Raw genomic sequence first — 27603 nt, forward strand, 5'->3', positions numbered from 1 at the left:
CGTCTCGTTGGTCTTCTCTAAGGGTCGGGTGCTTTTTGGAGCCGCCTTTTTGGCCCCGATCTTTTGGCGCCGTTTTTTTGGCGCTCAGTTGTTATGGCGCTCATTTTTTTGGCCCACCACGGTTTGGCGCCAAAGCATGTAAATAAATGGATTAAATTAAACTAGGATAAAAATACGAAACTTTTATTCTGGATAAAAATACGAAACCTTTATTCTGGATAAAAATACGAAACCTTTATTCCGGATAAAAATACAAAACCTTTATTCTGGATAAAAATACGAAACCTTTATTCTGGATAAAAATACGAAACCTTTATTCTGGCATAAAAGAAAAAGAAAGTAATAATTAAAACTCAGTAATTTAATGTATTTCGTAATTGTGGGCTATACCATGCAAATATTCTAATGGTTCTCTCTCATCAAACTGGTGCACAATATTCAAAATGCGCTCGTCAGCTCTCACATACTTAAGAAGTTTTTGTTTTGGAGCATGGCCAGCAACCAATTGTTCATAATATGCATCTCGGTTGTTTTGAATTTTTCTCAGTCTATCAATAAATTTCCATATAATGGGGTGGTGAACTCCTAATTCCGCATATACCTTTCTATGTGCTGCTTCTGCGTGATTGTTAGTTCGGTCCTCTCCGTTGATTGTGCGATTGTACTGGTTCCACATCTCTGAAGGAAAAAGAGGGGGCCGCCTGCCATTGCCTCTTCTCATTGGTCGTCGTACGTAATTATCTTCAAACCAGTTAAGCAGCGATTGAAGTTCTACCGGCAAGTCTTCGGACAGGGTATCGATGTAGTTATCCAAGTAACGAACAGGCACGAAGCATAAGGCTATGATCATTTTAGCTCTTAAAGCAAATTCGGAATCATTGTTATATAAAACCTGGCACCCAAACTGTTTAAGGTGCTTGTACACGTTATGAGCGAAATGGAAGAAACATCCTTGTATCGTTACTCCTGGAAAACATTCTTCCATTGCAGAAATAGCTGCCTGTTCAAAGTCACAAGAAATTCTTCCCGGATTTCTCCTGGAAGAAAAAGATTGCGTTGCTGTGCTTATTTGACTGTTCAAATGGATATATGAAAACCTCACCTGTTCATCGTTCGACTTGACTGTTCTAATACCATTTAACACTGCAGAATTTTTCTTGTATGCAACCAAGCTTTACTGAAATTCTCATGGCAAGACGGAGAATGAGTATCTTTTTAAAACAATTTTCTTGTTTTAAATTTCAGAACCACTCATGAGTTTCTTTTTGGAGCTTTGGCAGAGCTGGTGGACAATGCCAGGTAAGAGCATGATTTTGTTGAAATCTATAGCTGTTATCTTTTTCACATTTAGAAACTTCCTTGAAATGATAATGAGTGAAATTGTTGCAGGTATTTTCTGTTGTCCTTTCTTCATTTACTCCATGAATCCAGTGTCATTAAAGCCACTTGGATTCTCTATTTCATGTTGTGCTTAGCCGACTTGAGAAATGTTGACAAAATGCACTTCTTCCCCCTGCCCGAGAACATTCATTCCACTTGAATGATCCTCCTTCCTTTCTCCGTACTCAGAATAAATACCGAGTTTACTGTCTGCCTGATCCACTAATTAAATTATATTAATAGAATAGTTTCTCAGCAGTGATTCTCTAGCTGGAGTTGAATGAAGCTTTCCAATGGGGAGGTGGGGATGTCTGCAATGTAATGTGAATGTACCCCTTGTTGGACATGGACAATTGGCCATTTCCTTCATCAACTTGAGCAGCGTGTCCAAGAGGGGTGCCTATTACATTCACACAGTGAGACACCGATGAGCGCCCACTGAGCAAGCACTGCTCTGGGATTGGGCATTGCTGGATTATTGTGGTTTTGAGACAAGAGGCCTCAGAGACGTTAGGAATGGATTTCTATTGCTTGGGTGGGAGGATTGGAAAGAACCACAATGTGAATCTTGAGTAGGAGCCTGGAATGACAATCAAGCCAAGTTTCAATTTCTGAATATGGATTGCAGTGGCAATGGCAGAAATGCTACATATGAGGGAACAAGTGCCGTTGGCAGGTAACTAGCAGTGGTGACATTACACTTAAAACTCACAACTGAAATCACCAAGCCTGATACCACTCATTGCAGAGCAAGACAATATCGCACAGTGAAGTATTTTAAGAGGCCTGTTTTTGAACCCGTACAATTTACCTTTTGAACTGGAGGGAAGATGCAGATTATTCATGATGCTGCAGCAATGTTCACGCTCCCGGACAGCCCTGACCAAATTTCATGCATGACCCTTTAACGAGACACTGGTAAAGTTATATTCAAAAATGTGAATGCTCAAGCTTATGGTTTTAGATTGGGGGGGGGGGGAGGGTAGGGGTAGGTAAGGTGCTATATAAATGTGATTGTGTGGGCGGCACGGTGGCGCAGTGATTAGCACTGCTGCCTCATGGCGCTGAGGACCCGGGTTTGATCCCGACCCCGGGTCACTGTCCGTGTGGAGTTTATACATTCTCGTCTCTGCGTAGGTCTCACCCCCACAACCCAAAAAGATGTGCAGGGTAGGTGAATTGGGGATGAGTAAGTTCTTTGGGGGTGAGGATAGGTGCACCAGATGCTCGGGGAGCCCAGCGAACCACGCCCATGTGTTCTGGGCATGCCCAGCACTGGAAGAATTCTGGAAGGGGGTGGCAGAGACGGTGTCGAGGGTGGTTTGATTCAGGGTCAAACCAGGGTGGGGACTCGTGATCTTTGGAGTTGGGGTAGAGCCGGGAGTGCAGGAGGCGAAAGAGGCCGGTGTCCTGGCCTTTGCGTCCCTAGTAGCCTGCCGAACGATTCTGTTACAGTGGAAGGATGCAAGGCAAGCGTGGAGACCTGGATCAGTGACATGGCAGGATTTATAAAATTGGAAAAGGTCAAATTTGCCCTGAGAGGGGGGGGTGCACTATTGTAGTGCCTATTCTGTAACTTTATAGTGTGTTAATTTGCGTTGTTGTTAAAATGCTGTGTTGTTCATGGAGGTGGGGCGAATGTATATGATTGTTAATATTATTGTTATTTTCGGTATTTTACTAAGGTGTGTCAATGTTGTATAAAATCAAAATTTTTCAATAAAAATTATTTTAAAAAAAAAAGGGTAGGTGAATTGGCCACGCTAAATTGCCTCTTAATTGGGGAAAAAAAGAATTGGATATTCTAAATTTTAAAAGAAATAGAAAAATAAATGTGATTGTGTACACATATATTGAACAATTCCTTGGAGCAGAACAGCACAATGATCAGAATGCAGCTAGTTTTAGTGATGGCATGTTCCAGTGCTTTGTTTCCTCAGAATTTTCAATTTTAACATTGGCAAATTTGAGTTGTACGTTTGAAAGGAATATAATTTTCATCTTTTAGTAATTGCTTTTAGGTAATCATCTCTCCCTTTCCTGGTTAATACAAAATCTGTTGCTAACATTGTTTTTTTTAAAATTTAGAGTACCCAATTCATCTTTTTCCAATTAAGGGGCAATTTAGCGTGGCCAATCCACCTAGCTTGCAAATTTTCGGGTTGTGTGTGCGAAACTCACGGAAACACGGGGAGAATGTGCAAACTCCACACGGACAGTGACACAGAGGCGGGATCAAACCTGGGACCTCAGCGCCGTGAGGCCACAGTGCTAACCCACTGCGCCACCATGCTGCCCTCTGTTGCCAACATTGTTAACAACAAAACTTGCGTTTATGTAATATGTCACAAGCGTTAGTATCGATCAAAATTTGACATCAAGCAACAGAAGGAGATATTAAGGTAGATGAATGAGTGAAGACTTTCGTTTTCAGGAGTGTGTTAAAGGAAAAAAAGCAGTTAAGGAAGAGAATTGCAGAGTGTGGTAGCTTGACCACAAGAAAGGTAGTCAAACGCTTTGTAAAAGTTAAATCTTTGCATCGGAAAATATTGAGGTAATAATACAGTTTGTCCCCAGACACCAGCAGCAGTTAAACACAACTATACACCAGCTCCTTGTGGCTATACTGCAAGCCCGCACTCCCAATGACGTTAAACGTGCATGTGCACTTTTGTTGACGACATCCATACACATGGTCAAAGACGAGATGCTTATTAAAACACCATAAAAAATCGCTAAAACACTTCTCCCCTTAAATTTCAATTCCCCTTAAGAAGAAACAACAACAAACATAACACACTTGTCGCAACTAATATGTCAATCTTTCAGGAATTTTACGCCTACATTGAGATCTGGTTTGAACCAGTGGTGACACAGTAGACACTGGTGAGTCTTGGGTTCAGTTGAGCTTGACTTGAGGGCGAAGGTTGGCTGTTAGTGAGAGGAAGTCCTTCCACCTCTCCCAGGGTAGCATCCACTGGATGCCCTGAGCAACAGGAACCATTTCCTGTCGAATTTCCATAGCAGCATTTCCTTCTGCTGTGTGATCCGGAAAGTTAGCTCTCTTGAGTCGTGGCATAGATGAATGTGACCTTGGTGTCTAACGTCATCGCGAGCAATACTGGATCACTTTGCATCAGTATAACTCCAGGCAGCTATCGTTAGTTACTGCTGAAATTCCTGACGTAGACACAGTCATCCAGACTGGAATGTCTCCTTCACACAGCAGTCATGCCTGTCCTTGTGCATTTCCTGTATCTTTCCCATTCTCACTTTGGCCTCTGGATATAACAGATCCAGGTGAGATTCTGGCTTCCTATCCATCGACATTTCAGCTGGTGAAAGTCCTGTTGTCGTTTGTGGCATGATACGACACTGAACCAAGAACCGAGAGAACTTAGTTTCCAAAGAACCGTCTACCATTCTCTTCATTCCTCCTTTCAGTGCCTGTACAGCTCACTCTGCTAAACCATTCGACCCTCGATGATGAGCAGTATGCACGTGATGTATTACTTTTTTTTTTGCATAAACTCTGGGAACGTATCAATTAAAAACATCGTATTATCAGAAACCAGAGAATCCGGTAAGCTATGAGGCGCAAAAACTTGGTGTAGCTTCTCTATTGTAATGGAAGCTGCAATATTGCTGATGATGATGTGCAGTTCTGAACACTTAGAAGCACATTCACGATGCCAAAAATATCTGACCCATAAAAGGTTCTTCAAAGTCCACATGAAGTCTAGACTAGGGACTGTCGGGTCACGCACATGGATGGAGTGACGCTGGTGATTTATTTGACACACAGCAGCGTTTCACCTTGTTCTCCAAGACCTGATCCATTTTTGGCCACCAAACATATGGCCTTGCTAAACTTTTCACTCTGGAGGCACCCAGATGAGCCTCATTGACTTCATCTACGATTTGCATATGACCAGGGGTTGGAATTACCACTCTAGACCCCAAAGAGTGTAACCATCCTGCACACAGCTCATCCTTGTGTTTCACTTTTGGTCTCCGTTCTTCATCATCTACAACAGGAGGCCAACCCTGCTTAAGGAATTTTCTCACCGGGACAAAACAGGATTTCTGTCCTCCCACTGTTTAATCTGTTTGGCATTCACAGGAGAATTTGAAAGCCATTCAAGCAGGAAAAATGTCTCTGGAGGAAATAGTCTTGGTCGGCATGCCTGGCAAGGGAAGACGACTCGGCATGGCTGAGTTTCCATTGCCCTTCCCTGCCCTGTACACAATGTTGTACTGGTAGGCTGATAATGCTGAGAGCCCAGCGCTGCAATCTCACCAAGGCCATGGGAGGAATGCATCTCGACTCATTCAAAAAGCTCAATAATGGCTTGTGATCTGTACATATGATGAATGAACGCCTGGATGAGAGAGCACTGCCCCGATCCCATAAGGTGAGCCATTACATGACAAAACAAGCTCTCGGTCCTGATGAAAGTGTGCCAGCAGATTAACTGATTGTAGCAGCGTTTTCAGGTCCTTGAAAGCACCCTTGTCCTGGCCCCCACTTCCATTTGATCTCTTTGTGGAGCAGCAGATAGTGGCACCAACAGTGTTGAAAGGTTTGGCAGAAATTCCTTTTGTAGTTCACTAAACCCAGAAAGTCTTTTTCACATTTTCTCCCAAATTTGCACCCAACAATAAACAATAATCAGTAACGAATGTAATGTGCATGCCCATTGGGCACAGTATCCATTGGGAGTCAACCCCTCTGACCCAGCTCCGTACCTTCTCCACATTCGAAGCCCAATAATAATACATCAGGTTCGGAAGACCCAAACCCCCCCTCCCCCCTGCCTTCCTCTCTGTAGCAGCACCTTTCTAACTCTGGCCACCTACCATCCTCATTATGAACGAGGTAATCATCCCTTCACTCGAACAACCTGCATCCCAGGTATCTTCTTTTTTTGGAAATGTTTTTTATTGAGTTTTCATATTTTATATCCAACAAATTACAAATTATTAGAAAAAGAAACACGCAAAAATTGACATGTATATTTACAGGTAAGCATCTTCATAGTAACAACTGTGGCTGCCCCCTTATATTTTACATATTTTACATTCCCAATTGCATGAATGGCTCCCACGTTCTGTGGAAGCCGTCGTCTGACCCTCGGATGGCGAATTTGATTTTCTCCATTTGGAGAGATTCCGAGAGGTCGGACAGCCAGTCTGCAGCTCTGGGCGGTGCTGCTGACCGCCAGCCAAACAAGATTCTACGGCGGGCGATCAGGGAGGCAAAGGCAAGGGCGTCTGCCCTCCTCCCCAGGAATAGACCTGGCTGGTCTGAAACCCCGAAGACCGCCACTATCGGGCATGGCTCCACTCTCACCCCCACCACTTTGGACATAGCCTCGAAGAAGGCTGTCCAGTACTCCACAAGTCTGAGGCAAGACCAGAACATGTGGGCGTGGTTGGCCGGGCCTCTTTGGCACCGTTCACATCTGTCCTCCACCTCCGGGAAGAACCTACTCATACGGTTTCTTGTTAAGTGGGCTCTATGTACCACTTTTAGTTGCGTCAGGCTGAGCCTTGCGCATGTGGAGGTGGAGTTGACCCTATGCAGTGCTTCGCTCCAGAGTCCCCACCCTATCTCAATCCCCAGGTCATCTTCCCATTTCCTCCTTGTTGCGTCCAGTACGGTGTCGGCCCTTTCTACCAGTCGGTCATACATGTCACTACAGTTCCCTTTCTCTAGGATACTTGCGTCCAGTAGGTCTTCCAGTAGTGTTTGTCGTGGCGGTTGTGGGTACGTCCTTGTCTCCTTTCGTAAGAATTTTTTGAGCTGCAGGTACCGTAGCTCGTTCCCCCCGGCTAGCCAAAATTTCTCTGTCAGTTCGTCCAGTGTTGCGATCCTGTCGTCCGTGTATAGGTCCCTGACTGTCAGTGTCCCCCCGTCCTGCCTCCACCTTTTGAAGGTGGCGTCAGTCAGTGCTGGTGTGAACCTATGGTTGTTGCAGATGGGAGCCTTGACCGACATTTTGGTCAGGCCAAATTGCTGCCGCAGTTGGTTCCAGGGTTGGAGGGTGGCTGTCACCACTGGGCTGCTGGAGTGTTTTTTGGGTGGGGATGGGAGTGCTGCCGTGGCGAGGGCCCGGAGGGAGGTCCCCATGCAAGACATCCCAGGTATCTTAAGTGTGTATCTTACGGAATTGCAGCCCCCCCATCCCTGGCCGAGACACCACAGAATATTCACTCTTGTCTAGATTTAATTTGTACCCCGAGAAAGACCCAAATACCCGAAACAGCTCCAGTATTCCTCCTATTGGCACACTCGGATCCGACACGTATAATAGCAAGTCATCGGCATATAAGGACACCCTATGCTCTATTCTCTCTCTCTCTCGCTCTCTCTCTCTCTCTCTCTCTCTCTCTCTCCTCTCTCTCTCTCTCTCTCTCTCTCTCTCTCTTCCCCCCCCCCCCCCCGCACTACCCCCAAACTTCTTAATGCGATGGCCAATGGCTCAATCGTGGGTGCAAACAGCAGGGGGGGGGGGGGGGGGGGGGGGGGCATAGGACATCCCCGTCTCGCCTAGTCCCATGGTGGAGAGGAAAGTATTTTGAGCTAATGTTATTTGTGTGGACACTGGCCCTCGGCTCCTTATATAATAGCTTTACCCAGTCCACAAATCTGGGTCCAATTCCAAACCGCTCTAGAACTGCCATCAAGTACCCCCATTCTACCCGGTCAAACGCTTCCTCGCATCCAGTACCACAACCACCTCTGTTTCCTTCCCCTCCGTCAGTACCATAACCACGTTCAATACCCTCCTAATGTTCGAAAAGATCTGCCTCTCTCTCACATCTGCTCTTCACCTATCATCTTCGGGAGGCACTCCTCCAGCCTACCTGCCAATAGCTTCGCCAATATCTTTGCGTCCACGTTTAAAAGTGATATGGGCCTATACGACCCACACTCCATAGGATCCTTATCTTTCTTAAGTAACAGGGAAATCGTGCCTGCCCCAAAGTTTATGGTAACACCCTGTTCCCTATCGCCTCCTCAAACATCACCATCAGAGGTACCAGCTTATTTTTGAATTTTTAATAATATTGCTTGGACACATTCTTATGGAGATTCCTTGATAGCTCAATCTCATTCCTCCACAGGGGACTGACCTTACACTGTGATTCTATGACCCAGATATTCCACACTCTGCCTGGAAGATGCATTTGCTACACTTCAGACACAGACCTGTCTCTGAAAATCTCTTCAACGCTTAATCCAGGTTGTTGATCTGCTTCTCCTCCGTTCTCCCTGTGATCAGGATATCGTCCAAATAACCTGCTATACGAGGAATCCCCTGCAATGGATTTTCCTTTGAAAAACTGCCAGGCTGGAAGACACCCCAAAAACCAGACGGTTATATTTTTGAACAAACCCTTATGGGTGTTGATTGTGACATACTGTTTTGAGTTCTCCTGTAATAAGATCTGATGTTAGGGACCTATGTCAAATTTGGAAAACGTCTTCCTTCCTGCCAGAGTTGGAAGCAGATCTTCTACCCTCAGCAGTGGGTAAGCATCCAGCTTGGAAATCTGATTATTGATAATCTCCATGTATATGCACAGTAACATCACTTTTAAAAACCGGCCCAGCTTGAAATCTTGATGGGCCCGATGATTCCCAGCCTTTGAATTCAAACCTCTCTTCCACTTTAGCTTTCATGGTGTAGGGCACTGTCATGGGCTTGAAAAAGTGATGGGTAGTCTGAGGATCCACTATTAACTTAACTGTAGTGCCCCAGTTTGTCTTTGAAAATCTCAGGATATTTCTAAATCGCATCCTCTGTCTCTGTTGTGTGCTTTGTCTCACCCCAGTTCAACTGAATTTTCCTGAGCTAGTCACGTCCGAGTAGACTAGACCCATGTTCTTTTACTGCCAGGAGCCATGCTATTGCTTCTTTGCGGTTGTGCACAATGTCCACCTCAAAACGCTCCAAGTAATGGTATAGTCGCACTGATGTACGTTTGAAGGTTGAACCCTGACTGGGTATGGGCTGACCCCAAATCCTGAAGGTTTCCACACTGATCGAGAAAGGCTCCTATGTCCATCTCCATCTTGCGTTTCTGTCCGTCGACCTCCACTGTGGCACAAATAAGCTCTGCACGCAGCTCACTCACATTGAACATGTCGTAGGAGTACTCCTCCTGCTCTATACTTTCCAGGTGATGCGTAGCAGACTGAGGCTTATTTGAGTTTGAAATTCCCTGTCCAGCCTTTGACTTGCTCTTAGCACTCCTGCACTTTTTAGCCAAGTGTCCCTTTTTGTTGCAATTCTGGCACACACTGCCCTTGAGCATGCAGTGATTGGCATAGTGTGTGCCTCCATGCTTGAAACATTCCACTACATTTGCCTTTTTGTTTGCTGGCTTCTTTCGCACTTTACGTACTGCATCCACCTGTGCCCAACTATATGCCTTTTGAATATCCTGCGCATTGTTGGCAGCCATCTCCTTGTCCTGCGAAATTTGTATAGCTTTCTTGAAAGTTCATGTGGCTTCCCCCAACAAACAACACACTGCGCTGTTTTCATTAATGCCACATTCCAATCTGTCCCAGAGTATATCCTCTAACATTGACCGAAATACTGTGCACAGAGAGTTAGAACATAGAACGATACAGCGCAGTACAGGCCCTTCGGCCCTCGATGTTGCACCGACATGGAAAAAAAACTAAAGGCCATCTAACCTACACTATGCCCTTATCATCCATATGCTTATCCAATAAATTTTTAAATGCCCTCAATGTTGGCGAGTTCACTACTGTTGCAGGTAGGACATTCCACGGCCTCACCACTCTTTGCGTAAAAAAACCCACCTCTGACCTCTGTCCTATATCTATTACCCCTCAATTTAAGGCTATGTCCCCTCGTGCTAGCCACCTCCATCCGCGGGAGAAGGCTCTCGCTGTCCACCCTATCTAACCCTCTGATCATTTTGTATGCCTCTATTAAGTCACCTCTTAACCTTCTTCTCTGAAGCAGTTCAGCAACAATAGCAGCTTTAGACTGTCCTGCCTTTTGAAAATGACCATAGAACTTAAAGTGTTGGACAATCACTGAGGGCTTATGATGGTGATGATTCTGAATGAGTGCAACTAACTCCGCAAATGAAATGTTCCCTGGTTTCCGTTGTGTTGCTAAATTCCTCATTAGCTTGTAAGGTTACGCTCCACACGCTACAGTGAATTGAATACTTTTTAGTCTTTTCTGCAATTCCATTTGTCAGGAAATAATGTTTCAAACTTTCCACATACTCAGTCCCATCCTCGTGCCCCTCCACAATCTGATTTTTAAAAATTCCATGGGTCGTGGGTGTCGCAGGCCCTTGAGGGGACAGTTAAGAGTCAACCACATTACTGTGGGGTTGGTGTCACATGTAGGCTAGACCAAGTAAGGACAGCAGATTTCCTTCCCTAAAGGACATTAATGAACCAGATGGGTTTTAATGACAAAAAAAAGTGGTTTCATGGTTATCATTAGAGTATTATTTCCAGATTTTTTTGTAATGGAATTCAAATTTCACCATCTGCAGTGGTGGGATTTGAACCTGGATCCCCAGAGCATTAGTCTGGGTCTCTGATTGACTGGTCCAGCGACAATACCACTATGCCGCCTCCTCTACGCAACCATTGCCGCTGACCACATTGCGAACTAGCTACTGACTATACAAAGCTTTTTGTCACCACCTGGCACCTCAAACCTTTTTCTTTCCTTTTTTAATCCTCGTTGCCAGAAAGATGTGGTAATTTGACCACAAATGTGTTGTAAAAGCTAAATCTTCTTTACTTCAGAAAAAACTCGGGTAATAATGCAGTTTGGTCTCTGATTCCAGCAGCAGCTAAACACAACTTTACTCGAGCTCCTTGTGGTTAAACTGAAAACCCACACAAGCCTGCACTCCCAATGACATCACACGCATGTGCACTTTTGTTGAAGGCATCCCTACACAATCAAATAGGAAGGTGCTTATTAAAACACTGTATAACACAGAGCTTAGGCCCATGGTATCTTAAAGCATGGACGACAGTGCTGCAGTGATTATAAGTGAGGATGTTCGAGCCTAGAATTGGAGGGTTACAGATATAAGTTTGTGGTACTGGAAGAGATTACAGGGGGGGGGGGGGGGTGTGTGACCAGAATGGGCTTTGATAACGGCAATGAGAATTTGAAAATCCGAGTATTGGCTCCTGATTAGACAATGCAGGTCAGCAAGGGCAGGTGTGAAAGGTGAATTGGACTCCTTGTGAGCGACGACGCAAGCAGCAAGGTTTTGAATGAGATCATGTTTACAGAGGGTAAAATATGGGAAGCCACCCTGGAGTGCAGAGGTAACAAAGGCATGGACGAAGGCTTCAACAGCAGATGATGTTGGACGATTTTATGGTGGTGGAAATAAACTGCCTTTGTTTTCCCTGGAATGAAGAGCTTGTCGAATGAGGAATGGTTGAGGACTCTGAGTCTGTACTCATTGGAGTTTAGAAGGATATGGGGGGATCTTATTGAAACTACAAGATACTGCGTGTCCTGGATAGAGTGGATGTGGAGAGGATGTTTGCAATTGTAGGAAAAACTAGAACCAGAGGGCACAATCTCAGATTAAAGGGACGATCCTTTGAAACAGAGATGAAGAGGAATTTCTTCAGCCAGAGGGTGGTGAATCTGTGGAACTCAATGCCACAAAAGGCTGCAGACGCCAGATCACTGAGTGTCTTTAAGACAGCGATAGATAGGTTCTTGATAATAAGGGGGTCGGGGTTATGGGAAGAAGGCAGGAGAATGGGGATGAGAAAAATATCAGCAATGATTGAATGGTGGAGGAGACTCGATGGACCGAATGGCCTAATTCTGCTCCGATGTCTTATGGTCTTTGTAATGTTGGTAAGTGGTTGGAAATTGATCTCTGGTCAAATACGGGGCAAAAGTTGAAAACCATCTAATTAAACTTCAGTTGCCAAGGAGAGGGATAGAGTTTGCGATTTTAGATAGCCATGTTGATACTGTGGCAGGAGGGATTCAATCATGGGAGTTCTGGGAAAGACAAGTAAGCATTTGGGAGGCAGCAGTACATTGAAGGACTTGAGAGGAAAGGGAAGTTGGAGGTGGGGTGGCAAGGTCAACTGTTATTTGGAGGAGAGGATGATGTCAACAGACTTGAAAGAGAGGGGGTGATTGATTCATTACCTAATTGAGTTGCTGAGGAACATGCAAGAACAACCTACATTCTTTTTTGTGTGGGCAAAGTGTTTGGCATTTTCTACAGACATAATATTGAGTGGGGACACACTATTCAGAAAGTTTACATGCCCTAAGCTTTATCCTGACATTTTGTTTTAAAGTTGGCAAACTTCTCTCACTCCTGCTATGTATTCTATTGTTTAAGACTTAAAGCACGGGCAGGTTTCTACTGATTTTTCATGCATTTTGGGCAAGGCTATGTGTTCCCTAGTGAAAATGGCAAACGTTCACATAACACTGCCGCAATGGTTCAACCTACAGTGCATAGGATTTCAAAAAACAAATAATTTATAACCAAGAACAATACAGCACAAGGACAGGCCCTTCGGCCCTCCAAGCCTGCGCCAATCATGGTACCTGCCTAAACTAAAACCATATGCACTTGTGGAGTCCGTATCCTTCCATTCCCACTCTATTCATATATTTGTCTAGGTGCCCCTTAAATGCCGCAATCGGACCTGCTCCCACCACCACCTCAGGCAGCACATTACATATATTTACCACCCACTTGTGTAAAAAAAAAACTTGCCTCGCACATCAGTTCCAAACTTTTCCCCACGCATTTTAAACCTATGTCCCCTTGTACTTGACTCTCCTACCCTAGGAAAGAGCTTTGACTATCCACTCTGTCCATGTCACTCATAATCTTGTAGATCTCTATCAGGTCGCCTCTCAACCTCCTTCATTCCAGTGAGAACAGACTGAGTTTATCTAACCTCTCCTCATAGCTAACTGGTCACAACAGCTCACCCGATGAAGGAGCTGCACTCCGAAAGCTAGTGATTCGAAACAAACCTGTTGTACTTTAACCTGGTGTTGTAAGACTTCTTACTGTGCCCACCGCAGTCAAACACCGGCATCTCCATATCACAACAGCTGAAAGAGAAAGATAGGTCAACATTTTGTGTGGAAAGTCTTGAAGAAGAAACCTTTCCTATGGGATTGCCCGCCTCTTTCTGTATCTTTTTGCAGAATTTTCATTTCAGATTTTATCATTGCAGTATTTTTTTTCTTGTGAATATTATGCACCTTAGAATGGGTCATAATTGTTACAGCTCAAGAGAGGAGGCCATTTGGCTTGTTGTGTGTCGATGTCGTTTTCTGCAAAGCAAGTCGGCTAACCCGTACCAACTAGTCCTACTCCATGACTTTTCCATGTAGCCTTGCAAATTTTTCCTCTTTGGATAATTATCCAATTCCATTTTGAAAGTCACGATTGAATCTGACTCCTCCATACCCAAGTCGAGCATTCCAGAATTTTAATTACTTGCTGCAAGGAAGAAAAGTCAACTGAAAAGTTAACGGTTTCTCTCTCCAACTGACCCAAGTATTTCCAACATTTTTATTTCTGTTTCCAATTTCCAGCATCTGCAGTATTTTGTATATTTTTATTTGCTGTTTTTTCATTGTTGTTGAGAAATCTAACGCTTCCAAACTGATTATTTTTTACCCAGCTCTTGGCTCTGAATAAGTGGTGCAGTAATTTGTTCATGAAAGGTCTACTGAATTGCTTAAAATAAACAGTCTGCAATGTTACCTTACAAGAAGTGTTTTTGGAACACCGTCTGTGCCATGTGATTTGCGGTGAATCTCCCTGTATTAAGCTTGATTCTCTTCCTGTAACACGTGCAGCTATCAATTTCTTTAATTTGTAGTAAAACTGTACTTGCTGCACAACTCCGTCTGAGGGCCCTTTAGTATAAAAATGAAATGTAAACAATGGTTCTCTGGTTCACTTGGTAAGAGTAGAGCTGAATGGATCAGTGAGGTCCAAGGTCTGATGCCTGGCCTGATCTTAAACCAGTGTGGCAGTAAGAGTGCAAAAATTAACCCCAGTGCACTTAGGTTGCAGAATTGAAATCAACCAAAATTTGTCCTTCTACAGGCAAGCACAGTGGCAATATCAGGCATCATTGTGATACCTTACATATTTGAATAACCTGTTGAGACTCCTTGTCTGGACTGATGACTTGTTTCCACTGGCGGGTGAAAGCAGAACTAGGGGGCATAGCCTCAAAATAAGGGGAAGTAGATTTAGGACTGAGTTTAGGAGGAACTTCTTCACCCAAAGGGTTGTGAATCTATGGAATTTCTTGCCCAGTGAAGCAGTTGAGGCTCCTTCATGAAATGTTTTTAAGATCAAGATAGATCGTTTTTTGAAGAATAAAGGGATTAAAGGTTATAGTGTTCGGGCCGGAAAGTGGAGCTGAGTCCACAAAAGATCAGCCATGATCTCATTGAATGGCAGAGCAGGCTCGAGGGGCCAGATGGCCTACTCCTGAATTGGATGAGATACCGGAGGATAACTGCCACTAGTGGATCCTAACCCCAGCAAGGCTGAGTACCTTCAGCAGAGAAGAGAACAAAACAAAAACTAGACCGATTGCATGCATGATCTGCAAACAATGAATAGAGGGATATTGAACATAATGTGTAAAATTGTTATACTCTGAAATTGAGTTTGGAAATTTTTCAAGCTTTGCCAGGTTTGCAGCAGGTGAGGACCTCCATCTACAGTTAAGCCTTTTGATGAATTCCGAAGACTTGGGATGTCATTATGTTGCTACTTTGCTTATCCAGTGGGTGTGAGGCCACAAATAACTTCCTGAAGGAAACACTGCTGTCTCCTTCAGTGTGTGTTGGGGATAATGTATTAGCATGGATAGAGGATTGAGGATTAAGGGACAGAAAACAAGAATGGGAATAAACAAGGTTATTTTCAAATTGACAGTCTGTGAATAATGGGTTGTTTGTTCAGTGCTGGGACTTCAGCTATTTACAATCCATATTAATGACTTGGATGCATTACTGTCAGTTCCTTCATCCAAGTTAGGTTAGACAGTAACTGTGAGGAGGGCACTGATGTTGAAAAGGAATATAGATAGGTTAAGTAGACGGGCACGTGGAATATAATGTAGGGAAATGTGAAGTTCATTTTGGTAGGAAGGATAGAAGATCAGAATACGTTTTAATGGTGAGAAAGGGCTGCTCTTGTACGAGAAACACAATGCAGTTACAGGAAGCGGTCAGTTCGGCAGATAACATGTTGGACTGTTTGCAAAAGGATTTGAGTGCAAGAGTAAGGAAGTCTTGACACAGTTGTATAGGGCTTTGGTGAGACCACATCTGGAGTACTGTGTACAGTCTTTGTTTCCTTATGTAAGGAAGGATATAATTGGCAGTGTAGCAGAGGTACACAGGATTAATTCCTGAAACGAGCCTCCAAAGAGAGTTTGAGCAGCATGGACCTATGTTCTCTGAAGTTCAGAGAATGAGAGGTGATTTCATTGAAACATGTAGGAAATCGAAGAGTGGGGCTTGGCAGGGTAAACACGAGAGATTGTTTCCCTGGCTGGAGAGCCTTGAACTAGGGGACATGATCTCAGGATAAGAGTCAATTATCGAAGACTATGAAGAGAAATTTCTCTACTCAGGATTGTGAATTGTTGGAATCATCAATCACCGTTGACTGTAAGTTCAATCCAGGATACTCAAAACTGGATTTTTGGACTCCAGAATAATCTGGAATCCTTGGAGGGGTTGGTTAGCTCAGTTGGCTGGTCTGCGGTGCGGAGCGACATCAACAGCGCAGGTTCAATTCCTGTACCAGCTGTGGTTATTCATGAAGGCCCTGCCTTCTCAGCTTGCCCATAGCCTGAGGTGCGGTGACCCTCAGGTTAAATCACCACCTGTCAGCTCTCAAAGGGGAGAGCAGCCTATAGTCCTCTGGGACTGTAATGACATTTACATTTATAGTCTGGGGATCCAAATAGAAAACTGGAATTGAGATCAAAGGTCAGCCATGAATGGTGAAGACGACTGGAGGGCCTGTACACAGACTCTTTTTATTTCTTAGGTTCTTGTGTAACTCAGTAAATCTTTTCTAAACCCTGTTCGAGAACTGATAACATCTCTACTCCAACATCTGATCTACCTTCCAATTGGGATTGAGGATATATTACTGCACTAAAATGTTAGAAATGAAATGAAATTGCATGTTTAATGGCTCCTGCATTTAATTTTTCCTCGTTTCAGTATCATTAACAGAAATTACACAATTCAGAACTAAAAATGACAGAAAGGCTCAGAGTACATAGAACATACTGTGCAGAAGGAGGCCATTTGGCCCATCGAGTCTGCACCGACCCACTTAAGCCCTCACTTCCACCCTATCCCCGTAATCCAATAACTCCTAACCTTTTCAGTCACTACGGCCAGTTTATCATGTCCAATCCACCTAACCTGCAAGTCTTTGGACTGTGGGAGGAAACCAGAGCACCCGGAGGAAACCTATGCAGACGCGGGGAGAACGTGCAGACTCCGCACAGACAGTGACCCAGCGGGGAATCGAACCTGGGACCCTGGGGCTGTGAAGCCACAGTGCTATCCACTTGTGCTACCGTGCTGCCCCGTCAGTCAATACCTGAAAAGAGAATAATCAAGTTGCTGCTTAAGGTATTGATAGATTTTCTGTACATTTATCACAGTTTTCTATTCTTTCAAATATCGGTTTAAAGAAATTAGTGAGTTGGCTATTGCCGGAACACACATTCTGGGCTCTGAAGTCACGTACACATTTGGAAAAGGACGGAGAGGTGAGGGGAGGAATTAAGCCCTGTAAAAATTAACGTGTGATCTCTACTGTATCATGCTATATTTAATGTGAATTGCTTCAAGTGTGTATTTTCTGCCCCTATAAGCATATTTTCCAAAATATGCTAGCATTCTGTACAGCCCAGAGGTTCAGTAAGGTAAAGTAGCCATAGTCCCAGATGACCACAAGCTGCTTTCCCCTTTTAAGGAGGAGAACTGGCTTAACCTGAGGATTGCCACACCTCCGGTGAGGAGCAAGGTTGAGACGGTGGGTCTTCATGAATTTTTTTTTTTTTTAATTTAGATTACCCAATTATTTTTTCCAATTAAGGGGCAATTTAGCATGGCCAATCCACTCTGCACATTTTTGGGTTGTGGGGGTGAAACCCACGCAGACACGTGGAGAATGTGCAAACTCCACACAGACAGTGACCCAGAGCCGGGATCGAACCTGGGACCTCAGTGCCGTGAGGCAGTTGTGCTAACCACTAGGCCACCGTGCTGCCCTGGGCCTTCATGAATAACCTCTAACCAGAGACCCAGTACTGAAAAAATGGTTGTAGAGAACCTTGAAAGATTTTACTTGTGGTGTATTGGGCAGTATGTCCTCAAATTAAATTTTCCATCTTAGATTTCAGTCAATTATTTCTTTCTCTGTTAAATTTTATAGGGATGCAGCTGCAACAAGAGTGGACATTTACACTGGTGAGTTAAGATGTAATTACTTCTATCTATCTAAATTAATCAGGTGCATGAAAAAGGAAATCTTGAAACTAGCGATAGTGTTGTACCACAGATTGTTGATTCAAGTCTGCACCCAGTAATATCCCCAAGTATTATGTTGTGCTGAGGAGGGGAGCTGAATAAAGATTGAATGTTTCTGAGAAGAAATAAAAATTGGCTAGTTCCTGTTCCTGGGCTGCTCTCCAATACCTGAGAACAGATTGTTGAATACTGGCAAAGGTCTGGGAGCAGGTCTACTGCCCACGCAGTCAGGCAGGAAATTTCATGTGGATCCTGCCTTGAGAAGCAGATGGATGATGGCTTTCAAAAGCACACCATGTACACACCAGTTTCATGTCTTGTCATTACTTGGGTCTTGATTACCCCTGTTCTACACTTGATTGGATGAATATCACACCACGGAACAATTATGTCTCAATGTACACGATGAGCTGTAATAAAATTGTATAAACAGGAACACAAGTTTATACCATTCAAGAACAGAATTGCTCAGACCATATAGTCATTTGCATGAAGGCATCATTCAGTTGAACACTTTTTTGAGTGAAGTGAGCGCAGAGTGAGACATTTTGTTTTTTTAAATGGTCTCCAAAGTACCTTTCTGGAACCTCTTTTCACTTTGCACAATATAGTAAGTATTTAAGTTGCCTAATTCTCTTTGTCTGCTCTTTATTTCTGTCCTGGGTTAGTGTTCCAAGGATGCTGGTAATCTTATGTACCACATAAAAATAATAGAGATTTTTTTTGTTTTTTTTAAAATAAATTTAGAGTACCCAATTATTTTTTCCAATTAAGGGGCAATTTAGTGTGGCCAATCCACTACCCTGCACATCTTTGGGTTGTGAGGGCGAAACCCACGCAAACATGGGAGAATGTGCAAACTCCACATGGACAGTGACCCAGAGCCTAGATCGAACCTGGGACTTTGGCGCCGTGAGGCAAATAATGGAGATGTTGTACGTTGCAGGTCTTTTAATAATGAAGGGCATACTCTCCACACACTAGCCTTTGTCATATCCATTTTCCAGCAAGGGTTATTGTAAAATGATAATAGTTTGTCGCACGTTTTTCATGTGTATGTTATTTATGTACCTGATCGGAGGGCAGCCGGTGGCGCAGTGATTAGCACTGATGTCTCACTGCGCTGCCGTCCCATGTTCGATCCCAGCTCAGGGTCAGTGTCCGTGTGGAGTTTGCACATTCACCCCGTGTTTGCGTGGGTTTCATCCCCACAACCCAAAGATGAGCAGGGTAGGTAGATTGGATACTCTAAATTTTAAAGAAAATTGTGTAGCTGATTGGGTAGCATGTGGCAAACTGGTTAGCACTGCTTACAGCGCTGAGGACTCGGGTTCGAATCCTGGCTCTGGGTCACTGTCCATAAGGAGTTTGCACATTCTCCCTGTTGTCCGTGGGTTTCACCCCCACCACCCAAAGATGTGCAGGTTGGGAGATCGGCCACACTAAATTGCCAGTTATTTTGGGAAAAAAAATAATTGAGTACATTAAATTTATTCTAAAAAAAAATAAAAAAATTTGTGTACCTGATCTACACACTACCCCTAAATTAACTGAATGAACTTAAAAAGAACAAATTTAACTCTACCCTAATGGTAGCAAAACTTGTTGGTTGACTTCTTGGATAGTCAGTAGACATAGCTAATAAATTGGAAATCAGCAAATGAGAAGAACAAGTTCAGGTTATACAACAATAAAGAACTGGTGAAAAATAAATAGAGGAAAGCTTTGTATGGTAATTTACTCGAAGCTTCTCTGCAATTGCATCAGCAAAAAAAGTAATACAAATTCAGAGAAGGGGAACATGACCTGAGGGTTTTCAGTTTTCAGTCAAGCCACATTAAGCAAGGGTGACAGTTGGGCCACTCTGTGTTCTCTCTAACAAGAGAGAATCTTAAGCATCTTTCCTTGATGTTCAGGTGTATTGCCATTGCTGAACTTCTCACTGTTAGCATTCTGGAATCTCCATTCGCCATAAACTTAAATGAGCTAGCTGTATAAATACTGAAGGCACAAGAGCAGGTCAGAGGCTGGGAATTCTGTGACAAGTAACACGACCTGACTCCCCAAAGTCTGTCCGCTACCTGCAATGCATAAGTCAGGAGTGTGATGGAAAGCTCTGCCCTTGCCTGGAAGGGTGGGACTCCAACAACACTTGGAAGCTCCACACCATTCAGGACAAAGCAGCTTGTTTGATTGGCACTCCAGAACCCTGTAAACATTTGCTCCCACCACCAGCACACAACAGCAAATGTGTACAAGATGCATTTCGGCAACTGGTCAAGCTCCTTTAACCGCATCTTCTAAACCTGCCACTCTACCACCCAGAAAGACAAGAGCAGCAAATGTTGGGGAACAGTGCAGCATGCAAACTTCAATCCAAGTCTCACCATCCTGACTTGAAGCTATATCACTATCTTTGGGTCAACCACCTGGAACTCCTCCCTAACTAATGGTGTACTGACACTACGTTGGACCCTGACAATCCACTACTGCCTCATGGTAACTACGAATGAGCACCAAATGCTGGTTTTGCCACTGACACGAACATTGTATGAATAATTTTTTTTAAGTGAAAGAAGTGATTGCCATATGCAGGATTTTTAATCCTGTGAGTGCAAACATGCAAAACAGTTGCTTTCAAATTACTATACTTGACCACGAATTCCATTATCTTATTCATCCGTCCCATGCCAACACCTGCATGCAATTCCTTCCTCCTATGTTATCCCCTTTTAATTTAATTTAATATAAGCAGATGTGAACTGCGTAGTTTAGTAGTTTATAGTTTCCTTTTGCAACTAAGACCTAGGTCTATATCTCACGTCGTACAGATGGAAGTCTCTTTGTACCAATGATAAAAAATCTTAATTGGGGAAGGGACAGTCTCCATTGATTCCTGATGCTTTAGAGTCCACGGTATAAACAACCCTTTACTTGCAATTAATCATGGTAATTTGGCAGTATTATTCAGAGATGATGGCTGTTATGGGCATTACGTATGTTGCTCTGATGGTCTTAAAGCCATAGAATTCCTACAGGACAGAAGGAGGCCATTCAGCCCATTGAGTAAACTGACCTGTAAGAGCACCCTAACCTAGTTTCACTACCCTGCCCGATCCCCATAATCCCACCGAACTTTGGACACGAAAGGTCAATTTGGCATGGCCTGACATTTTTGGACTGTGTAAGCAAGTTGGAGCACCAGTGGAAAATAAGAGCAAATGCAAACTCCACACAAACAGTAACCCAAGGCCAGAATTGAAACCAGGTCCCTGGCGCTGAGGTAGCAGTGCTAACCACTATGCCACCCATCTGAGGTGAGGTTAACTAGAGGGATTCTCAGTCAGCTCTTAAGCCATGCTAAGCTTGGCATTTGACTACTTCATGTTAGAAGTACTTAAACATATTTTATGTCCCCTGTGGTTCTAGCTAAAATTAATCTGTTTTTCAGTTCGTAATATAGATTTGCGAGGAACGTTTATGTTATGTTTTCTGGACGATGGAGCTGGAATGGATTGCAGTAAGTAAACATCATCCTGATGTGATGCTTGAGAATTGGCACAGATAAGAGATACAATTCAAACAGAGGTATAGCAGGAGGTGTAACTCAAGATGAATAATTGCAGTGGAAGGGCAATTTTGGCGAAAAACATATTGTATCAGGGGTATGCAAAACAATCGGGGCCAATTTCTGGATCCCTGCCCTGCTGTTAATGTGAAGAGAGGTGAGGAGCTTTTGCCATGGGAATAAGAACTGAAAGACAATGCAGACTGTTCAAGAGCAGCTGCCAATAGCAAGTTTAATTTGATGACTCCATTTTGGAAACAGCAGTAGTAGTTATTACTGTTTTGTGCACTTCAGTTGAAGCCAGTTAGTGGACTCCAGTGACATGGCAGGTTGAGTTTCTTTTCTGCAGTTTCAAGACTACAATGCTCGCAACCTGCCATGCAGTCCAAGAGCCAGGTTTGATTTCTTACACTGCTAATAATTACATTTGGCATTCTTTTTGCCTTTCCCCAGCAATGCAAAGAATTGTTCATGATGCCTTGGAAGGATCGAATATGGGACATTTAAAAAAATTCAATACCATGCAGAGGAAGTTTTCAAAATTGCAGCCAGTCCATGCTAGAAAGGGGCGGATTATTTATTGCACAGCTCAAGGCTATAAATTGTTCTCATTACAGTTGGATTAATTACACTGAAGTTAATTTTGTTCGGAACATTGAGTGAAATTTTGACTCGGCTTTCCAGAGGTCATCCAAAGGGTACTGGGGGAAATATAAATGAAGTTCAACAAGTTGAAGTATTACCTGCAATAATGTTGCACCAAGAATAAACTTGCAATTAGAAAGCCAGTGAATTATTTTGAAGTGTCGCCACTGTTTTGTAGGCGGTTAACTGTTGGGCTTCAAGCTACAGGAAGGTAAGATTTTATTTCCTCCCTGCTCCCTTTGTTCAAGATTTCCAAACTAGAGACTGATCTGTTTGCACTAAGTCATCCCTGCCAGTAAGCCAAAATGCCCGCAGATTGATATTGTTTACTCTTTAGAGGATTTCGTGATACATAGAAGACTTCACAATGGGGTGGCAGATGCTGTAAGACTTTGTGTGGCACTGCACACTACTCCATGGCACCGTGCCCTTGAGTTGTGTATGACTATGCTTGAAAAAGGCATATATTAATTGTAAAAACTAATGTTGCAAATCTGCCCAAGTGTGCAAACCTTGACCTTGCTGATTACTGTCTCTTGGTAGCTTTAAACCTGGTGGTATTCAATGAGTGGTGAATGACACAAACCATGGTTTGTTTCCCTTTCCCAGCCACTAGCAAAATCCATTTGTCACAATGTCATTTTTATCTCACCTAAAACATAATTTCAAGCACCATAGCTTTTAGGTAACGATGGGTTGTGCACGTTTATTGACATTGCCCCAACCATGGTCCTGTGCTGCTGGAATTAGCATTATGTTCGATGCTTGGGTTTTCTTTTACTGGGGACTTTTCTACGTTGTTCCTTCCAACAGATGAGGCTGCCAGCGTCATCCAGTTCGGGAAATCTGCCAAAAGGACTCCAGAATCCACGCAGATTGGACAGTATGGAAATGGACTCAAGTCGTATGTTTTTCAATTTTCAATTAATACTTGTTTTGTGTATTTATTTTTAAAATAAATTTAGAGTATCCATTTATTTTTTTTCCAATTAAGGGTCAATTTAGCATAGCCAATCCACCTACGTTGCACATCTTTTTGGGTTATGGGGGTGCGATCCAGGCAGACACAGGAAGAATGCAAACTCCCCAAGGACAGTGACTTGGGACCGGGATCGAGCCATCCCGCCTGTTGTTTTGTGTTATAATATGTCTTGGGGAAACGGTCATTGGATTGTTCTTCTAACACGATGGATACTGCTGACTGCAGTACAAGTGATTATATATTTTTTAAATTTTAAAGTAGCCAGTTCCTTTTATTTCCAATTAAGGGACAATTTTTTATTTCCAATTAATTGGCGTGGCCAATCCACCTACTGTGCACATGTTTGGGTTGTGGGGGTGAGACCCACGCAGACTCTGGGAGAATGTGCAAACTCCACACAGACAGTGACCCGGAACCCAGGTCCTCGGTGCTGTGAGACAGCAGTGCTAACCACTGCGCCACCGTGCCACCCTTGTTGAAGTGATGATGGGGTTTTTGTATTTTCCATTGCCATTTCATAATTGACGAACATTTAAACAATGAAAAGTTAAATGTTTAAAAGCTGAAGTTCTCATCAACTTCCTCCTCCTTTGTAGATTTTGAAAATTTCTGTAGTCATATACCTGGAACTAGCCAAACCTCAATAAAGCCATCACTGTCCAAACAGTCATAGGCAAAATGCTTCCATTTGAACAAAAGCTCGTGTTTAATGGTAACATTTCTTTTGATGGGACGGTTGGTAGTGAGCGGCAGATTTTGTCCTTTATAGAGATAGATCAAGGAAAAAGTGTTGATCCATGGAGTTAGAAATTGAGAGGAGTGATTAAAAGCTTGCCCGAAGAGTTTTTTAAAAGATGGGAAGGGGAAAGTTTGAAAGAATTAGGTAGGGAGTTTGAAAGAGCAGGATCAAAGCTTTTGAGCACTCTGACTATGTGCAAAAGGGGTGGGGTGTAGAAAAGGCCAGAGACTAGATATCTAAAGCTTGAGGAAGGTGATTCAAGTCTGGAAGAAATTGGAACAAAAAGGTGAGCTGAGGCCTTGAAGAAAGGTAGGCTATGAGAATGATGAGCAAGCACAATTTTGTTAATTTGACAGCATCTTATTCGCTCCCAATCTTTACCACAATGAAGGGCAACAGTAATAATGTTGTAGGAGCATTACCATCTCCAAATAACAGCCTATCCTGACAAAAAATATTCTGCTATTAGATTTCTTTTGCAGCGGATTTGAGAATAGTTAACTTCTGTGCAGGTGTTAGGCATGTCATAGAGCTAATGTTGAATAAAACACAGATTATTTTAACATTTAAATATCTTGGATTTTTCTTTTCACTATACTCTATGCAGTGGTTCAATGCGAATTGGGAAAGACTTCATTCTTTTCTCAAAAAAAGAGGAGACGATGACCTGTGTTTTCCTTTCACGAACATTTCATGAAGAGGAAGGGATTGATGAGGTTAGTTTTATTTTAAAACTAAACCGTTCTGCATATTTGTCTCACTGGTTTCATTGCGCCCAATTGAAGAAATGAAATGAAATGGAAATTAAATGAAATGAAATGAAAAATGAAAATCGCTTATTGTCACGAGTAGGCTTCAATGAAGTTACTGTGAAAAGCCCCTAGTCGCCACATTCCGGCGCCTGCCGGGGAGGCTGGTACGGGAATCGAACCGTGCTGCTGGCCTGCTTGGTCTGCTTTAAAAGCCAGCGATTTAGCTGAGTGAGCTAAACCAGCCCCTTTCCATATTTTCCATACCTTTTTATTATATAAATTTAGAATACCCAATTCATTTTTTCCAATTAAGGGGCAATTTAGTGTGGCCAATCCACCTACCCTGCACATCTTTGGGTTGTGGGGGGGCGAAACCTACGCAAGCACGGGGTGAATGTGCAAACTCTACACTGACAGTGACCCAGAGTCGAGATTGAATCTGGAACCTCGGTGCCGTGAGGCATCAGGGCTAACCCACTGTGCCACCATGCTGCCCCAACTTGAATATTTTTTTACGGTGAGATTAAATGGTGTGTACCAAATTATCCCACTCCTGTCCCGCCATAATTCCCACATCTGTTCACTCACAAGTTGTGGTCAGTGGGTGAGGAGCGGGAACCCTGTCCGTTTCTCCTGTCTCAAACTAAGATAGCGGGAGGCCGTTTTAGTTGGATTGGACTGGTTTATTGCCACAGTGAACGGTGAAAAGATACAGTGAAAAGTATTTTTCTGCAAGCAGCTCAAACAGACCATTTAGTACATGAAAATAAAATAAAAAAATAGGGCAACACAAAGTACACAATGTAAATGCATAGACACCGGCATCGGGTGAAGCATACAGGAGTGTAGTATTGATCAGATCAGTCCAAAAGTGGGTCATTGAGGAGTTTGGTAACAGCGGGGAAGAAGCTGTTTTTGAATCTGTTCGGGCGTGTTCTCAGACTTTTGTATCACCTGCCCAATGGAAGAGCGAGTAAGCCGGGTGGTAGGGGTCTTTGATTATGCTGCCCGCTTTCCCCAGGCAGCGGGAGGTGTAGATACGAGTCAGTGGATGGGAGGCAGGTTCGTGTGATGGGCTGGGCTGCGTCCACGACTCTCTGAAGTTTCTTGCGGTCTTGGGCTGAGAAGTTGCCATACCAGGCTGTGATGAAGCCAGATAGGATGCTTTCTATGGTGCATCTGTAAAAGTTGGTAAGAGTCAGTGTGGACATGCCGAATTTCCTTAGTTTCCTGAGGAAGTGTAGGCACTGTTATGCTTTCTATGTGGTAGCTGATAACCATCTCCAGCTGGTCCTCGTTGATGCAGCCAATGGTGTGTGCAGTATTTTGCTTCGTGAAGTCAATGACGAGTTCTTTAGTTTTGCTGGCATTCAGAGGTAGATTGTTGTCGTTGCAGTACTCCACTAGATTCAGGTTAATAGCCCTGCTGCCAGCCAAGCTGCGATCAAATAATTCTGTATGGACCAGGACTTGAGCTGGAGGCTTCTGGTTATTATTACGCAGCCTTCACCAATCAGGAAGTGCCCATGTCTTATGGTTTAATATCTTATGTTTAATAGCTCATGCACACACAGGTGGGGATGATAATGTCCTGACTATTATCTGTGCATGTTTCGTTTTTAATAACACATGTCTTTTTTTTTGGGGGGGAAGGTGATAGTTCCACTTCCAACATGGAATTCCAGAACCAGAGAGCCCATCACCGAGAACCCTGAGAAATTTGCCATCGAAACGGAACTTATCTACAAGTATTCGCCATTCAAATCTGAATCTGAGGTCATGGAGCAGTTTGATAAAATCAAAGACCGTAACGGTAAGGACCTTGTAATTTGGCAAAAATTACAACACAAAAGGATTCACAATTTTATATCTACTTTTGCATAATGAAGCCCCAAGTGCTTTACTGCAAATGTAGATATAAAATTGTGAAAACAGCACCAAATAGGAAGTAAGTTAGGCACAGTGACCAAAAAGGACTGTTATGGCCAGGGTTTAGAGAACCCCAAAGTGTATCATGGAGTTCACCTGACCCACAACTTTTACTAGATCGTGGTATGGGGAGACACGGCCCATACTACAGGTATGGTGCAGCAGAAAGTGGAAAAGTATTTTTGAAAGGAAAACAATGTTTATTCTATGAAATCAAGTTAACCTTTTTAAAACATACAGTGAACATCTTGGCAACCATTAATTCAAATATAACCCCCAAAGAATACAATACTAAGTAATCCTTCATAAATTCCCAAACAACATCCAGAAGACAATGGAAACACCTTTTAACAGAAGCACATCAGGTTTAAATTCACTACTGAATACAGTTATAATTCTGAATTAACCAAATGATCAAGAGATAGTTTTTTCATGTCAGAGAGAACAACAGTACACTTGCTTTGTCTGGCTTCAGCTCTACAATGAAACCAACTAAAACGAAACCAAAAAAATCAGACACACCCAGGCTTTTCTCAAAACGAAACTAAAAAGCAGAGCCAGAGCTCAGCTCCACCCACACTCTGACATCACTGCAGTAACATGAGCAGCCAAACATTTCTTAAAGTGACATTCTCATGACAGGACTAAAGCAAAATTTGGGTACAACAACTGTGTCACTGGTGGACAGAAAAATACTTGACCAACATTGGAATTCTTTGGAAAAATGATAGATAAGGAAAATGTGCTGAATATAGATTTTCAAAAGCACAATAAGGTATCATGCAAAAGGTAAAGATAAAAGCATATGGAATTCAAGGTCATGTGGACAAGTGGAAATAGGCTTTCAAGGCAAAAAGCAAAATTCAGGGACTAATGGATGACTCTTAGACTGGAAAGAAAATGATGAGTGTTCTATGGAATAGCATTCTGTGTTATGATCACCAATGAGGCCATAAATGATCTAAATTTAAAATCATTTTTACTGGATG

The 27603-nt window shown here is 43.1% G+C and overlaps 1 protein-coding gene across 3 annotated transcripts in view; it reads left to right on the forward strand.

The window, feature by feature from the left end:
* Nucleotides 1-27603, forward strand: part of morc2 (MORC family CW-type zinc finger 2) — a 169067-nt gene that overhangs the window by 46493 nt on the left and 94971 nt on the right. The window contains exons 2-7 of one of the 3 annotated variants that reach the window (XM_038821895.1): nucleotides 1246-1299; nucleotides 17905-17939; nucleotides 21451-21519; nucleotides 23026-23116; nucleotides 24541-24649; nucleotides 26339-26498. In XM_038821895.1, the coding sequence (XP_038677823.1) occupies nucleotides 1246-1299; nucleotides 17905-17939; nucleotides 21451-21519; nucleotides 23026-23116; nucleotides 24541-24649; nucleotides 26339-26498 (518 nt within the window). Of the gene's footprint in view, nucleotides 1-1245; nucleotides 1300-8897; nucleotides 8920-17904; nucleotides 17940-21450; nucleotides 21520-23025; nucleotides 23117-24540; nucleotides 24650-26338; nucleotides 26499-27603 lie in introns of those variants that run through there. The other 2 variants (XM_038821984.1, XM_038822071.1) reach the window with 2 other exon arrangements.

Source organism: Scyliorhinus canicula, chromosome 1 (assembly GCF_902713615.1).
Source record: "Scyliorhinus canicula chromosome 1, sScyCan1.1, whole genome shotgun sequence".
In the NCBI taxonomy this organism is placed as follows: domain Eukaryota; kingdom Metazoa; phylum Chordata; class Chondrichthyes; order Carcharhiniformes; family Scyliorhinidae; genus Scyliorhinus; species Scyliorhinus canicula.